Source organism: Phacochoerus africanus, chromosome 1 (genome assembly GCF_016906955.1).
Source record: "Phacochoerus africanus isolate WHEZ1 chromosome 1, ROS_Pafr_v1, whole genome shotgun sequence".
NCBI lineage: Eukaryota > Metazoa > Chordata > Mammalia > Artiodactyla > Suidae > Phacochoerus > Phacochoerus africanus.
In genome coordinates this window covers 113,425,891-113,441,995 of record NC_062544.1, presented here as the reverse complement: position 1 = coordinate 113,441,995, position 16,105 = coordinate 113,425,891, and the positions used below count along the sequence as shown (strand labels likewise).

The following is a 16,105-nucleotide window of genomic DNA, read 5'->3' as shown; positions in this document are numbered from 1 at the left end:
TTGCTCTGAACATAGCTGAAGCCTGGACGGGGAGCTGCAGATGGGGACATGATCTGCTTTAACCACACAGCCCCAGCAGTAGGGGCAGGTTTTGGGGGGATGAGGTAGACCACCCAGTGCCTCCCCAATCTCTCTTTACCTCAACTTTCTCTCAGTTCCCCACCAGAAAGAGGAAAGCAACCCTGCCTAAGAAAGCCACAATCACCCCCATCATCTTTGCTTTCCTTGTTAGCACTCAGTTGCAACCCATCAGATAGTGTAGGCAGCTCTTCTCTGCCTGTCCCCGTGGGGTCTGGACCTTCTGAGGACAGCAGGAGAAAAGACAATCTTGAAGACACTCTTCCATATCAGAGTCCAGTCATGGACCTTAGCAAGCTATTTGGTTACACTGAGCCTTGATTTCCCAACTACAAAAGGGGGTCATACTGAAAGATTTGAGATAAATTATGTGTCCAATACTCCATAAACCTTTTTAAAGCATATCAATTCTTGTTCAAATTAAATCTCAGGAGAAAATCCAATACACAAAAGAGCTCTTTGGGAAACAGAGGCCACATCCTAAGGCTCCAGGGAATCCAGTGTGAAAAGATCTGACTCTGGAGCCACCTGAAGAGGCCATACCAGCGAAAGGAGGTGGACAGATTGTCTGACAAACTAGCATCAAGAGCTGGTTGTATCTCTGGGGAGGCAGATGTGGATATAGGGGGGAGGGAACACATCCTCCACCCATGAGATTGGCCTGGGAGCATGTAGAGAAAAGCTGCCACCAGATAGCCACTGTCTCATCCCCAAGACCCCCACCCTGACTTCCTACAGGAGATGGGATGAGAAAAGGAGAGACCTCCTTGCCATGGCTGCCTCTCATTCATTAAACAGACCTGTCCTCTGTTCCTTGCCTGGCACATCCCATTCCTGCCTCCTCATGTTGCCTCGCCCTGTACCTTCCAGCTGCAATGCCCTTTTCCCAGGTCTTTGTCTATGAATTTGCCCTTCAAAGTCATGTGTCACCACCTCTGAGAAGCCCTCTATGATTGTCTCCAGCCAAAAGTAGCATTCCTTCCTCTGCCCTCCTCTGGCTAAGAGATTGAGGGCTCAGTTTCTCCATCTGTGAGATGGGAAGTGTGAGGACTAAATCAATGATCCAGGCAAAGCCCCCGCATGGTCCTGGCATACGATAGGCCCTCAGTAAATGGTAACTGTTTGTTATGATGTTGTAGTCCCCACCTACACCTAGGCAGGACCACAGCTCCCTCAGGCTCCAGCAAACAGCAGGCATCTACTGAATACTCACCAGGTGACCAGCAGGTGGCCCCACACCCCAATTAACCTGCCCTGACCAGCTCCTCTGAGCGCCAGGAAACTGGCTCCCTTGAGTCACCAGCTGCCTTCTCCTGGTCAGGGAAAACAGAGAGGGTAGAGCTGGCAGAGTCCCAATAGTGAGTGTGTCACCTAGCAGATACTTGAGCCACATTGGTGACCAAGGCCTTTGGGCTTGGCCACCTGTCCCCTTCTCCACAGCAGCCCTGCCCCACCTTTGTGAGGATTACTCCCATGTAAGAGATAAGAAAATGGAGGCCTAGCAAAGTACATGAGCTCCTGAGTCCACACAACCCACCACCCAGTGAGTGGCAGCATGTCAACCACGGGTGCTGAGAAGATCTGACCCTGATTAATCAATGTCTCATTTTACTGGTGGGGAACCTCAAAAAGCGGAACAGCCTTGCCAGATGCTTCATATAAACCAGAGCTGAGATCTCCTGGCTCTAAACTAAATAACCCCACCCTACCCCACACACAGGGTGGGAGGTGAGCTTCCCAGACCCTTCCCCGCTTGCTGGCCTCAATTCCAAGGGGTAAACATTCTGGCTGTGCAGAAGGACAAAGGGGGAGATTTTAACCTGCTTGGTTTGGGGGGAAGCTATGAGAACCCTCTGGGGATGCAAAGGCTGAGCCCAAGCCAGCCAGGTCCAGAGACAGCAACCCAGGACCTGTAGAGAGAGGGAGTTTTAGGCAGTCCTGGAAGCATCAAGACCCCTGCAGAGGTTGCAGCAAGCTGCATCTTGAGGCTCAATTCTGATGCTGCAGTGGAGGGGCTGAATCGAGGGCTGGCGTGGAATAGCAATGAGCCGGGCCACTGGAAGCTGGCCAGCACCAGGTTTGCAAGACAGAGAACTCCGCTGTCAGCTGGGTCACGGGGAGCATCACTGGGAGGAAGCATCACACACGCGCACACACACACACACACACTCATGCATGCATGCACACACACGTGAATACACCTCTTATGGACTCTTTACTGAAAGTTCCCAGGGAAGCCACATGAAGCCCATGCAAATGTGTGTGTTGGAATAGGCTCATGTGAATGACCGTGTGGCCCCTTGGCTTCTCAGCTCACCTGAATACCAACTAATTGTCAGGATTTGTTCCCATTTCACAGACAGCTACATCGAGGCCCAGAGAGCGTGACTTGGCTGGGCATCCAGCCTTCCAATTCTGGCTTGTGAGAGTTGTACCTGATGCCAAGGCCCTGAGCTGTGCATGTCACTGGGCCAGGCTCCTACGGGGCTCTTGCAAGAGGTCACAAAGATGTGGGAGACATGGCGGCAATCTTGCCACCCCCTCCTCTGCTAACCACCTCTACTACAACCCTCCCCACCTAGTCACAGGAAGGGGCATGCCCTCTGCAACACCAATGGGCCAGGTATGGCTAATAAGAATCCTTCCCTCGGACTGGCATGCAGATAGCTGAGCAGATGCCTCCCTGCTGGGACTGCTCAAGCTCTGGTCTTGCATGCAGAGAAGGAAGTACAGGAGGAAGATCAAGCCCAGCCCCCAGGAGAAGCACAGCCAGGCAGAGCTGAGGGGTACAGAGTCCCTCTGTCTCTAAGGCCCTGACCCCCGCGGTTCTGCCTTCAACCCCACAATTTATTGGGCACCCTCCCCAGACACTGGAGCATAAATTCCCTCTTGGCCTTAAACTGCCCAATGACACTTCCTTCTCAAGTCAGTTCCTTCTTTCATAAACCATATCAAGCCCATGATTCAACGTGGTCCTGTGTGATATTTTGTCCTTCTCGCTCATGTGTATCAACTCCCCAAGGTGAGATTCTAGCCACAGATTTCACTGCTGCCTTCCTTGCACTCAGCACAGGGTCTCAGGCAGTGGGCCCTCTGTAGCCCAGCAAGAGTTGGTCTCTGCAGCTCTGGGACCAGAGACTCTATCTGCCTTTGCATCTGGCCAGCATTTTATCGAACAGAGTACATGATGAGGGTTGGTCTAAACCACAGGCTCTGTGAGGCCCTCAGGAATCATCTGGAGAGCCCAGGAACCCTTTAGAAATGTAGCCATGCTCCTTGAAGCCCAGCTGGAACCAAGGTCCAAGAAGCCCAAATGATGCTGTTCTGGAGAGCAGGCCCTTGGGAATGAGACCCCATGGGTGGAGAAAGTCTGACTCTCTGGGTGGAAAGTCCCAGAGGTAGGTTTGGGGCTGGACTGCTTTTCCCTTGAACAATTTCAGGTACTTCTCTCCTTCCTGTCAGCAAGGATGCTGGGACAGCAAATGGGTGGGGGGCACAAGCCATGCACCAGGCACCCCACTAAGTACTCCACACATCATCTGCCCAGATCCTCCAGAGGACTTCCCCACAGTTGAGGAAACTGAGGCAGGAAAGCTTGAAGACTTGTCCCAGGTCGCCAGGCTAGGAAGCAGCACTCAGCCCCGGTGTGCTCTCCTGCCCCTGCCTTCCAACAGCACCGCGCCCTCCCCCACAGCCTGAGGGGAAGGGAGGTGGGGGGGGGGGTGCACCGCTGTGGTTACCGGTGCCATTGCCTGAGAAGCTCTTGGTAAACCGGAAGGACGGGAGCTGGGAATCTGCCACAGTTGGGGGGCCCCCTCCAGCCTGCCCGCAAGCGCTCCCGTGGCTGAGGGTGCTCTGTCGCTGGAGTAGTCAAAAGACAGTCTCCAGCGTCCCGCCCTCCCCTCCCCGACATTCTTGCTGCCAAATGAAATCTGGCAGCTTCTGAAAATAGCTCAGCGCTGCAGCAGGCGCTCTGCCCGCCCTTCAGCAGGCTGGCACACAGCTGGGGGTGGCCACTGTGGGCAGACGCTGGTACGCACTGGGCCAGGGATGGGTGTCACACACACAGGGCACTGGGGTGGCATAGAACCAACCTTTCCATGCCTGGTGAGGCCAAGGTGGCCCTGGAGTGAGGCTGGCATGTTTACCAAGCCTGAGGCACCCTCTCCGGCAGGAATGAAATCGCTGGTGGGTGTGAGCACGTGCCCTTGGGCCACTTTTGTCCACTCATGTAGACAAAGAGAAACCCCGGAACCAAGGGAAAATGCCAAACTATTTTTATTAATACCTGTATGTAAAACCCAGCATTGTTGTCCTGTCTGATGTGGCCTAGGGTTTCCCAGCCAGTGCAAGAAGGGTCAGGAATCAGGAACCAGGCTAGGGTATCAGGCACTTGCCAGGCCTAGATCAGGCATTCAGCACCCTGAGGCTGTCTGGGCAGTGTGGGGTGGATGAGCCTGGACCAGCATGGAAGGGGCCCTCTGCTCTGACTGAGGCCAAAATTAGGACCAGACCCTCGAAGGATCACACAGCAGCTCTCCGCTGCCTTGCGTCAGATCTGGGGTATAGAAAGAGACCCCTGATTAACAGGGGGCCTCTTGGCCCTGCCCCCAATCATCCACTCTCACAAAAGTGCACCAAGAGACAACCCTGGTTATCAACCAGGACAGAAGAGTGGATGAACTGTTAAGAAGAGGCTTTCCTGCCTGGGATCTGGTGAGCAGGTGGGGGCAGGGTAACCGTACTGGCTTGTGTCACAGTGACATTTTCCAAAGTAAAAAACAGTTAAAAAATACCTCCCACCCTGTTGAGATGAGAGGCCACTCTTTGGGTAGAAGGCAGTAACAGGACGTCTGGGCCCAGGGACTCTGTGGAAGGAGAATTCCCAGGGCCCTGTGCAATGGGGTTGCAGCAAGTCAGGGCTGGACCACTCTGGGCAGCTGGCAGACTGGCTCTGCGGCCTCGGGGAAACCAAAGAAGGGTGAGCCTGAGAGGGGCAAGCAGCACGAAGGAGAGAAGCCTCCCCAAGAAGGCAGGCAGACCCTCAATTGCCCCTTCTCCCTCCCTTGCTTACTCACTCAGCATTCAGAGACAGCAATTCGGTCCCTGGTCACCATGACAACCAGCAGCCGGATGTCTTTCCCAAGGCCAGGCCCATCTGCCCACCCTACAGGGAGCTGTTTCCATGGAAGGAGGGAAGCCCAGCCACAACTCCCAGTGGCCTAGAAGTCTAAGGCCATGCCCAGGGCAGGACAGAGCCACAGTTCATTCAGGCTCTGGTCAAAGGCACTGCAGCGGTAGCTGGTGGCTCCCTACCCCCAGGCTTTGACCCTTCTCTAGGGCCTGAACCTAAGCAGGGACTCTGAAGGATGGAGGTCACGTTCCCTTATCCTGAAGTTCCGAGTGACAGATTAAAACACATCAAAATAATCCTTCTGTTAAAAAAAATGACTCTGGGCCCTCTGGGGGTCCAGTGTGTCCTCCAGGATGAGAGGCCTGGCCCCTCCAAGGCCACATGAGCTACTGGTTGTTGCAGCCCTGTGAGGCTGAGGAGCTGCCTGCCTGCTTCTTCCTCCGCTTGTTGAGGAGCCGGTTGTTCGAGGTCTTCAGGTCCTTGATCTTCACCTGGTCATAGTCCACCCGCATGGTTGCCAGGGCACTGGTCATTTCCTCCTGGGGACGGATGTTGGGGGAGGACAGATGTACTGACCCCAAGAAATGTCACCCTCCTACCTGGGTAGCCTCTTAATAATGTCAGTGATGGCAGGGACCACCTTTGCTGCCCAAGTGCCCCCTGTGTACCCAGCACTGGACCCATCCCTTTGCCTCACGAAATCCTCGCTCTAATCCATTGTGGTGGACACTGAGCTCATTTGCTAAGGCAAAGAAAGGATAATGACTCCTTCGGATCACAACAAGGGTAAGTAGGACAGGGCCTTGGACCAATGTCACTTGTTCAGAACCACAAAGCCTGCAAGGGGATGCCATCTTGCTGGTGCCTGAAGATTGTGCCCTGGTTGCCCTGGGCTCCAAGCTGCTGCTTCATATGCTCAAATCTGGCCTCTGCTAAGTCTGAAACCAGGCTGATCACCCTCCCAAATGCTGCAGACTATAAGAAGGATGATGGCCAAAACTTGGGGCCAAAGCCCCTTCACGGAGCCCCTGGCTCAAACCCCTCTTCACTTAGGGAGAGAGCCAGAAGCACAGCCTGAATGGAGCAGTGCAGCCCAAAGCTCCAAGTGCCGTAGTCAGGCCACTGGTGCACTCAATGACACAATGGCAGAGGGGGCCGAAGACCCAGGTTCAGGGTAATCATCACTCTGGAGTCCCTTTCTGCAAAACCATGTTACCTACAGAGAGCCTGAGGGATAGTCCACCCACCTTGACTTCATCCCAGTGGTCTTTGTCCTCCTGCAGCACTCGGGCCGTGTAGAGTGGAGTCTGCGGCACCACCATTGATTGCTGGAAGGAGCCCCAAGTCCATAGATGAGACCCTGCAGGCACCGGGGACAGCATGGGCTGTCCCATCCCACCCACTTCCTTCCAATCTCAGATGGGGAAACTGAGGCTCAGGGAGATGAAGGAGCCTGATGGGAGCAGTGGCAAAGGCAGGTTGTAGGTGGGGCACTACCACACATCTGTGGCCCACACCAGGGCCTCCAGAGCTGTCACCCCTCCTGGCAGCCCTGCTCAAGCTCGTCACCCTGCCCGCCTGAGGTCGAAGAGGCGCTCACGTTGATCCAGGGATGGTTCATGAATTGTGAGATGGTCAGCCTCTCCGTGGGGTCTGTCTTCAGCAGGAGGCGGATCAGCTGCTTAGCTAGAGAAGACAGGGGAGTGGCCGGGCTGCAGAGTTCCTCAGAGCCAGGCCCCCCTCCCATAAACCACCAGCTCTGCATGTGCTCCCAAATTCCTGGCCCATTGAAAAAGCGAGCTAATAACCGTTTCTTGTCATAAGGCACTATGTGTTCAGGGTAATTTGTTAAGCAGCAATTAAAACTGATATTTCTATCAGTTTTCTAAACAAGGGCAGACTTGTTTGTGGTTCCCAAAGGGAAAGTATGAATGAAAGACAGGAGGTAGAGGAGGTTTTGAGGAGGCAGGTTTTGAGCAGAAATACAGAAACTGAGGTTCAAAAAGGTTACGTGACTTGCCTAGGATCACACAGCGGGGATGTGGACGAGCTAAGATCTGAACAGAGGTCAGTCCGCTACCAAAGTGGTCTCCTCCAGAAGGAAGGCTGATGGGGTCCGGTGGAGCAAACTAGGGCAGAGATTTACTCACCATCCTCAGAGACCGCTGACCACTCAGGATTAGGGAAGCCATACTGGCCCAGGCGGATCCTCCTCTTCATCCCTGGGGAGATGGCCTGGCCCGTGTTGGAGTAGAAGGGCGGGAAGCCGCACAGGCTGAGGGAGGGTAGAGGTCATTTGGCACAGGTGTTGGGGCAGCACCAGGGCCGACCCATCCTCCTCCCCAGGCAGCCAGACACCATGGCAGTAATACTAGCCCTCTGAGGGAAGAGCATCTGCCCTTAGCACGGGCAGGCCTTCAGGGAACCTGAAGAAGGGTATGCCTGGACCAGAAGGGAAGGGCAGCCAGCTTGAAGGCTGACCTGCTTGGGCACCTAACCAAGGATGGGGAAGCAGAAGTGGTACTGAGGGTACATCGGGAGGTACAGGAGATGGAGGCAGTTATACTCACAGGATATACATGATGACGCCCAGGGACCACATGTCACATGATTTGTCATACTTCTCTGGACCCAGGACCTCAGGAGCTAACAGGGCAGAGGGTATAGGAGGGCTCTTAGTCTCAAGGGTCTTGGAGCCCTGGCAGGAGCCTAAAACCTAGGCAAGGTGGAGAGCAGGTTCCCTGGGCTGGGGGGGCGGGGCACAGCAGATTGGTGTCTGGCACCTTCTGGGAAGGAAGCATGTGTGTGAAGATGGGGGAGGAAAGACAGCTCCCAGAAAAAATAAACCTGCTTTTAGGCTGGGATATAAGAAATGATAGCCTCCTAACTACTCTGGGCCAGTCTCAGCCTTGGTGAGGGAGAAGAGAGCAGGGAGATCTGGGGTTTGGTGGAGTGGGTCCTGCCATAGGTGAGAGAGCCTCAGCCCACCAGCTGCCCTATGTTCCTTGCCTCTTGAACATACAGCCTAGGTCATGGGCAAGGAGGGCCCAGGGCCAAGGCTCTGGGTTCCACCGTTAGCATGGCTACCATCCCGGGGGGCCCTGGTCTTCCTATCTGTGCAATGAGATGGATAGGCTGGAAGATTTCTGTCAAAATACTGCAAAACATGTCCTGGTAAACAGAGTGCCATTCTAGCTGTCTCAGGGGGCTTCCTACCCCTTAAACTCTTGGAAGGCCTATCTTGGTGGAGAAGAGCTCTCTGTAAAACAAGTCATCACCCTGCTCTCCGGGAAGGGGCACTTTCAGTGGCAGTTTCTCCAGATCTGGGGGCTACCCGCTCACAGAGAAAGGGGGAGCTTTACCAGGTAGCATGAGTATGTGTACAACCCCAGGTCCCATCTGTGCCCTGGCCTAAGGGACCCTCTCCCACAAGGCAGATGGCTGGCACCCTGCATCCCTCTAATGTAGGAGGAAACACCTGCCCACTTTCTGAATATGACTCCCAGGAAGATAAAAACTGGAGAAAAACAACCGCGGTTGGGCTCCGTCCCAAGCTGATGGCAGCCTTTTATCACGTATATATTTAGAGCCGCTGTGATGTCATTCAGCTCACAGGCCACAGCCAGAATTTTCCTGGATCTATTTTCAAAAGCAGAAGCTGAAGTTTGGGAGAATATTTTTGCAGCCTCCGGCCTCCCAGTCACCGCCTCCACGCAGACAGAATCCTCCCCTCCCTCCTCACTGAGCTTTAACTCTTTGGCTTCTGCACCCCACCAGGTGCCCCAAACCACAGCAGGGTCAGGGGTGGAGGCTTGGGAGGTGTGAACCATGTCGCAAGGACTCACCCACATAATAGGGAGTGTAGCACGGAGTCTGCAGGGCATTTTGAGTGGTCTCTTTGGCAAAGCCAAAGTCAGTGAGCTTGAGCACCGCATCTTTCTCCTTGGACGTGTAGAGCAGGTTTTCCGGCTGGGCCGGGAAGAGAAAATATTGGTCTGGAGTTAGGCAGGAAGTGGGGGCAGGGTCCCAGGGTGATCTTCAGCCAGATTTCCTCCCTGCCCCCCTCATCCAGATTGATGGAGAAGGATCCCAGTCCATCCCACTAAAAAGACCTGGGTTTTGACCACGACCAATGTGGGCCAAATATAGAGGAGACTAAGGTACCTTAGTCGCAGAGGGGAAACTGAGGCAGGTGTTCAACCAAGCCTGTGGATGACCTAAGAGCCACAGATGGCCCAGGGGAACTGGGCCTGGAACAGGAACTTCTGGGCCTGAGTTGGTGATGCTGCCATTAGATGCCAAAACAAAGGTTCTAGGGGAAGATGGTGCTCATGAGCCAATGCTGCCAAGCACACATCCTGAGGTTGCTCAAGGAGCTTAGGCCCCAGGAGCTGCATAGGGGCCATCCTTCCTGGTTGTAGAGCCCAGGGGCCCTGAGAAATGAAGCCAGTGGAGAAATCTGCATGGAGGAGGCTGCCCTGAAGCTGGTTTTTACTGAATGGGTAGGACTGAGGCCAGTGGAGAGGAGTAGCAGAGCTGAGATAGAAGGACTGGGTGTTAGGTAGAGCTCCAGTTTGGAGCCAGTGAAAGCTATTTCTCAGGTTCTATTTGAGATGATCCAGCCTTGGACTGGGATTAAAAACAAGGAAGCAGTGGAGTTTCCTGGTGGCCTAGCAGTTAAGGATTTGGTGTTGTCACTGCTGTGTCTGGGGTTCACTCCCTGGCCTGAGAACTTCTGCATGTTGAGGGTATGGCCAGGAAACAAAAACAAAAATGGGAAAGCAGTTTTAGTCCATACAAAGAAGTCTCCTCTGCAGAAGGCTTTTCATCCCTTGAGGGGAAAAATGGAAGCCAGGGCCAAAATAAAGCAAGGGTTCAGAAGGTGAGACTGTTGTAGCTCCACATGAATCCAAAATCAAAGGATAACTGTCTGGGTTGGGGATACTCAGCCAGAGGAAGAACCTGATGGGGCAGCCGGGTCCTCAGGTCTCTCCTGCCCAGTCTCAGGAGGAAATAAGCTGGGCTAGGGGCTCATGCTCTAGACATGGGGCTGAGGGCCCAAGGGTTGCTGATTATGCTCTGATGGTGGCTAGCATACGCATGTGTGTGCATGTGTGTATGTGAGGTCACTTCGGTTTGCATTTCATCCACCTGATCCTGATCACCCCTAAGATCCAGGTGGCCCTGGATAGGAAATCTGGAGTGCCCATGCACTGGAAGGGCAAGCAGGTCCTGCAGCTGGGATTGCATCTGCTCCTTCCCCTCGAGCCCAGCAAATGGCTTCTTTCCCTCAATATGCTTGCATTAGAGGGCTCAACCTATTGAAACTATGCTCTTACTTCTCAGAAGCCCCAACAGCATCAGGCAGCCCCTGCCTGAAACCGGCACATTGTGTATCCTCAAAAATCCTTGCTCAATGAAAGAATCCCAGTGCAGCAACGGCACAGCCTTGAACAACACACTTAATCTCTCCCTGAGCCTCAGTCTTCTCATCTGTAAGATTGGCAATAGCACCCATCTCACAGGCTGGGTGAGGATTAAACGAGATGCTAATCAGGACCTACTGGTTTGGGGTAGGAACTCAGTTATTTTTACGGCTACTGGGATTAGACACTGTTTGAAGGAAACAAGGAGACCCATCTGGCTAAAGCAGAATGGATATACTGGAACCATGGGAGAAAAGGTTGAGAAGAGTAATCTGGCTTGGCTGAGGGTGGGGGTTGGGGGCAGAGGCCTTGAATGCCAACCAAGAAACTTGGCCTCCATCTAGTGGATGCTGGGACCACTGGGGGCTGTGGATGGTACCCTCTCCCTCGTCCCCCAACCTGAGTCCTGGAGCCTCACCTTGACATCTCGGTGGGCAATGTTCCGGCTGTGCAGAAATTGGATGGCAGTGCCAATATCCCGCATGATCTCTGCAGCTTCTGCAGACACAGAGAAAGGAGTCAGTGACGTCAGTCAAGGTTCAGGCAGCCTAGAGAGCCCCACGCCCTTATCATACCTCCTGGGAAAGCACAAGATGATGACAGCACTCCTGCCACCCGAGACCTCCATCCCATACCCATACCCTGATCATGCCTTCAGCTTCCTCTGGGGATGCCCTCAGCTCACCTGGGCCTCCTTCTGCAGGCCTGAGCTACCTCTCCCCAGCTCAGCTGCTGGTTGGCACCGAGAGGCACTGAAGCCTCCATCCCAAGGCCATGGAGAGTTCATCCCTGACAATGCGTCACAGACTCACAGAACCCCTTGGGGAAACTGAGGCACAGAGAGGAGCAGTCTTGCCCAGCATCACACAGAAACTCTGTCTGATCCATCTCAGCCCAAGTTCCCAGTCCAGCTGCATGTACATACCTCTCTCAGTGAAAGCCTGGTCACCGCGCTCCTGAATCCTGCTAAACAACTCACCACCTTCCATGCTGTAAAAGAAAGTGATGGGGAGTTCCCGTCGTGGCGCAGTGGTTAACGAATCCGACTAGGAACCATGAGGTTGCGGGTTCGGTCCCTGCCCTTGCTCAGTGGGTTAACGATCCGGTGTTGCCGTGAGCTGTGGTGTAGGTTGCAGACGCGGCTCGGATCCCGCGTTGCTGTGGCTCTGGCGTAGGCCGGTGGCTACAGCCCTGATTCAACCCCTAGCCTGGGAACCTCCATATGCCACGGGAGTGGCCCAAGAAATAGCAACAACAACAACAACAATAACAAAAAAAAAAGGCAAAAAAAAAAGAAAGTGATGGGGAGGGGGAGAATCAGGTGTAAGCCTGCCCCTGCCCTGGGCCTCCAGCCCTGCTTCTCTTCGCCTGGGAATGGTCACTGTCAGTCTCCTTGTGCCTTGCAGAGCCTAGTGTATGGTGGGCTGTTGGCTTGGGTAGGTTGAACTGCATTCTGAGAACTAGGGGAGGATGGTGGGTGCAAATCTTCACCACAAAGCACCTGAGTTCCCAGTGGCCCTGCCCCTACCTGGCAGTCCCAGCCTCATCCAAGTTTCCCCAAATGAGGAATGAGATGTCAAGTATCTTCATCATGATCACTGTTTTCTAAGCCCCACTGTGTGCTGTGCCCCAGGCAAATCCTTCGTGGGTACTGCTGTGTGATCCTGGGCTAATCCCTTCATCTCTCTGTGCCTTGGCCTCCTCTTTTGTAAAACAGATACTATAGCATCAACCTCAAGGAGTTGTGAAGACTGAATCAGCAATACACATGGAGCACTTAGAATCAATAGGCTGAATGCTCCATTAAGATCTTCTTCCACATTTTGCATGAGTTACAGCAATTCAGAGAGGTTAGCAGCTGCCCAAGGTCACACAGCTAATGGGTGGCAGGTCCAGGACCTGAACCTCAGATGTGACTCAAGAGCTGCTGCACTGTGGGATGAAGGAAAGGGGAACATGAAAGGCAGACAGGGAGGAGCTGGAGGCCAAGACACAGGGCTCAGGGTCTGAGGAAGTTTAGGGCTGAACCACAGCATTAGAGGGAGAAACCCAGGGTGGCCAGTGGCTCCTAGTTCTACGTCCTGATCACCCAGCATCTGGTGGGGCCCTACACCCAGGTGGGACGGAGAAAGCTGAGGGTTTGTGTATGTCCCATTCTTTCCCAAATCTGCCCCCGACCCACATTCAGGGCTTGGCGGCCTTCTCTGACAGCTCTTCCTCCCAGAGTAGAAATCGCACCCAGGGAAGCCATATAGGAACCCCTGTGGTTTCCTTCCCACACTTGTAGGAATGCCCTTGTGGCCAGCTACACAGACCCACTCCCACCAGGAGCCGGGGTACCTCCTGGCTGCTATCTAAAGAATAGAGAGGGTCTCCAAGGAATGGCTGGAGCCCGGGGGCCACGGGGGTACTGAGGCAGCATACCATTCCATGACGATGAGGAGACAGCGTTTGTTGTGATGCATGTTCTCATACACATCCAGGATGCTCACAATGTGGGGGCCGCCGGAGGCCTGCCAATGGTGGTCCACCTCCTGCCGGGCCTTGGGGCTGTCGTATAGGAGCTGAGGGTGGGTAGGCACAGAAAGTGTCAGGCCCAAAACCCACTTCCCCAGTAGCCACCTAAATAGTGCCACTACCCTCACTTTGCAGACAAGGACATGTAAATTCAGAGAAGCCTATGACCCTCCTAAGGTCACCCAGCTTGTGAAGGGCAAAATGAGAATCCAGCTTGTCCTGATTTGTGATCCAATGAACCTCTGGACTTGATTGAGGGTCAGCTTCAAGCAGCTTGGTTGGTAGCTCGGGAAGGCCCAGGAGGTGGCTGAAAGCTTGGATGGGCTCAGAGGCCAGAGGTGCCCCTCCCTCCCTTCCTGGGAGCAGCGAGTGAAGTGAAAATTGAGTGGGTTTTATAGTCAAATCACACAGCATCTGTGAGACCCCAGGCCAGGAGTCTCACATCCCCTGAACCTCATTTTTGCTGTGGGATGGCACAAGAGTTGTGGGCCCAGAGGCATAATCTGGGGGCAGAGAGGATCCTGCTTAAGGGAGGGAGGTAACTGCCTGGTGGGGTGAGCTCTGAACTTGGGCCTAAATTCCACCAGTGACTCAGTGTTACCTCAGGCAAACATTCACAGCTCCAAGCCACAGCCCACAACTCCGTAAAATGAAGTAGTAACAGAGTCATCCCCACAGGATGCATCACAGCAAGGCAGGCAGCAGGTAGGCGGGCGGCAGGATCCTTGCTCAGGTTAACTCAGCTCTGGGCTGTGGCTGCCAAACTTAAGGCCAATCACCGGAAATGAGCAAGACCCTGAAGAGGTCCTGCTCAGAGGAGGTGTAGGAGGTGGAGAAGTCAGCCTGCAGGGGGAGGTGGCCCAGAAAGGGGAGAGCAGGGAGAAGCCATGTCCCTTAGGGCTGCTCACATATGCTTCCTACTTGAGCAGGGCTGAGGACCAGGGATGGAACCCAAAATAGCTCAGATCAGCTCCATCTTGCTCAGTACCCACAGGACCCTAGGCCACCTCTGGCCTTGGTTTCACCCTCTGCAGCATGGCTTCCCCTCCTCCAGGGCACTGTGTGGGTAGGCTCAAGGATCAAACTCTCTAGGCACAGATCAACTAGGGCAGAGAGGAAGGTAGTGGGTTCTCACATCTGCTGACCCTTGGCTTTCTATCTCTGAAGCTGTTCGCCTTGACCCTAGCCTGGAATGCAAGGAGCTGGGCAAGCCCCTCCTCCAGCTCCAGGGTCCCTGCTCCACTAACTAGTTCAGAATGGGGTTGTGAAGGGGGCTGGCTGTAGATAGACACTCCCAGCCTCAAAAACATGGATCTCTTGCTCATACTGCCTTTGTCCCCCAGGACACCCCTCTGTTCCCTGCCTTGTGATTTGACTACACAGCTCCTGAGCACCAGCTTCTTACTTAACAGCAGTACTGGGGGCAGAGGTTCAGTCACTTCCACTCAGCACACCAGCTCCCCCCAACTGTGTCCTGAAGTGGCACTAGTCAGCGGTGCCTCAGGCTTTAGCCACAGGACCAAAGATATGCCATCCTCTCTTCCTGCTCTATTCTCTCTGAACCCCTTCACTGCTGGGCCTCCTAACCCTTCTCCCTGACCACCTTCCCTGGCCGGACCTGACTGTGTCTTCTCAGGGGCCCCAGCTCCTTGACGCCTTCCTCACTCTGCCCGACTTCTGGCACCCGACCCCTTTACCAGGTCTCTCTCTTCTTTCCTAAAATCCCAGGATCACTACTGGAATGTTTTCAATGGGGTCCTCAGCCCCACCTTGCTCTCTGGCCTTTCTCTACCTATTTCCCAAGGCCTCTCTTTAAATTCCCAGACATAGGAAGCTCCTGCTGTGGCTTAGTGGGTTAAGAACCTGACATAATGTCCCTGAGGATGAGGTTTGACTCCTGGCCTTGTTCAGTGGGTTAAGGATCCGGCATTACCATGAACTGTGGTGTAAGTCGCAGACCCAGCTCAGAACTGGTGTTGCTGTGGCTGTGTAGCTCCAATTCAACCCCTAACCTGGGAACTTCTGTATGCCGCACATGTGGCCCTAAAAAGCAAAAACAACAAAAACAGTCCTAGTCCTCCAAGTAACAGTATGTCTACCTCCTCTCCTGGCATTCAGGCCTTTCCTTCCTCTTCCAGACCACTTCCTGCTACCCTGACCCCAGAACACTTCAGTTCTGGTCAGAATGATGTATGTTCTGGTCCCAAACAGGTCTCACCCTCTGTCCACTCCATGTGCACTCTCACTCCATCTCATTCCTCCTTTTTGAGGAACCTTCTGGGCTCAGTCAGATGTAGCTCCTCTGGAAAGTTCTCCTAGCACTTCCCCTAATGGGTTTTGTCTCTGCACCTCCCACCAAGCTGGAAGCAGCTTGAAAACAGAGGTAGGTCAGTTTAACCTGGGAGTTCCTGGCTGAGGCCTGGCAGGAAACACTGGGCTCCTAAACAAATAAAGGATGGGATGATGAGCATGGGGCTGGAAGGAGACAGGGGGTATGAGAGGGAAAGGAGAAAGGAGGTGGATGGCTGAGGAAAGACCGAAGAGCCTCATGGCCTGGGCCTGTACCCTGTGCTTTGCTTGGGTGGAGAAGCAGGTGGAGCTGCCCTGAGTTGGAGTCTCTCAATGCCTCCCACCCTGCTCACTCCATATTTAGGAACCCATTTCCTACACAGATTAAAATAGTGCCTAGGCCTATTTTAATTCCTTCCCTAAGTGCCAAGGCCCTGAGAACAGACACAGAGGCAGGGAGAGAGCTGTCTGAAGAAAATGTAATGAATGCCCCCAGGCCTCTCTACAAGGGGATTACAGGGGCCCAAGCCCTGCACCTGGCCCTACCCAGGGCCCGCTGCCAAGAATTCTCCTGGGCTGTCACTCTTGATCTCTTGGGTTGACCTTGAATGTAGGCCCAAACCCCTTAGATCCTCAGTATTCTCATCTTTCTTCCCCAGAG

General features: G+C 54.0%; 1 protein-coding gene across 3 annotated transcripts in view; it reads right to left on the bottom strand.

Moving 5' to 3' along the window:
• Window positions 1-4,338: 4,338 nt before the first annotated feature.
• Window positions 4,339-16,105, bottom strand: part of MAPKAPK3 (MAPK activated protein kinase 3) — a 28,184-nt gene continuing 16,417 nt past the window's right edge. For 2 of the 3 annotated variants that reach the window (XM_047775353.1, XM_047775363.1), the window contains exons 3-11: window positions 13,063-13,202; window positions 11,564-11,628; window positions 11,057-11,136; window positions 9,058-9,181; window positions 7,783-7,858; window positions 7,363-7,487; window positions 6,813-6,898; window positions 6,460-6,540; window positions 4,339-5,751 (exon numbers count right to left, since the gene is read on the bottom strand). In XM_047775353.1, the coding sequence (XP_047631309.1) occupies window positions 5,599-5,751; window positions 6,460-6,540; window positions 6,813-6,898; window positions 7,363-7,487; window positions 7,783-7,858; window positions 9,058-9,181; window positions 11,057-11,136; window positions 11,564-11,628; window positions 13,063-13,202 (930 nt within the window). In that variant the 3' untranslated portion in view covers window positions 4,339-5,598. Of the gene's footprint in view, window positions 5,752-6,459; window positions 6,541-6,812; window positions 6,899-7,362; window positions 7,488-7,782; window positions 7,859-9,057; window positions 9,182-11,056; window positions 11,137-11,563; window positions 11,629-13,062; window positions 13,203-13,756; window positions 15,016-16,105 lie in introns of those variants that run through there. The other variant, XM_047775374.1, reaches the window with a different exon arrangement.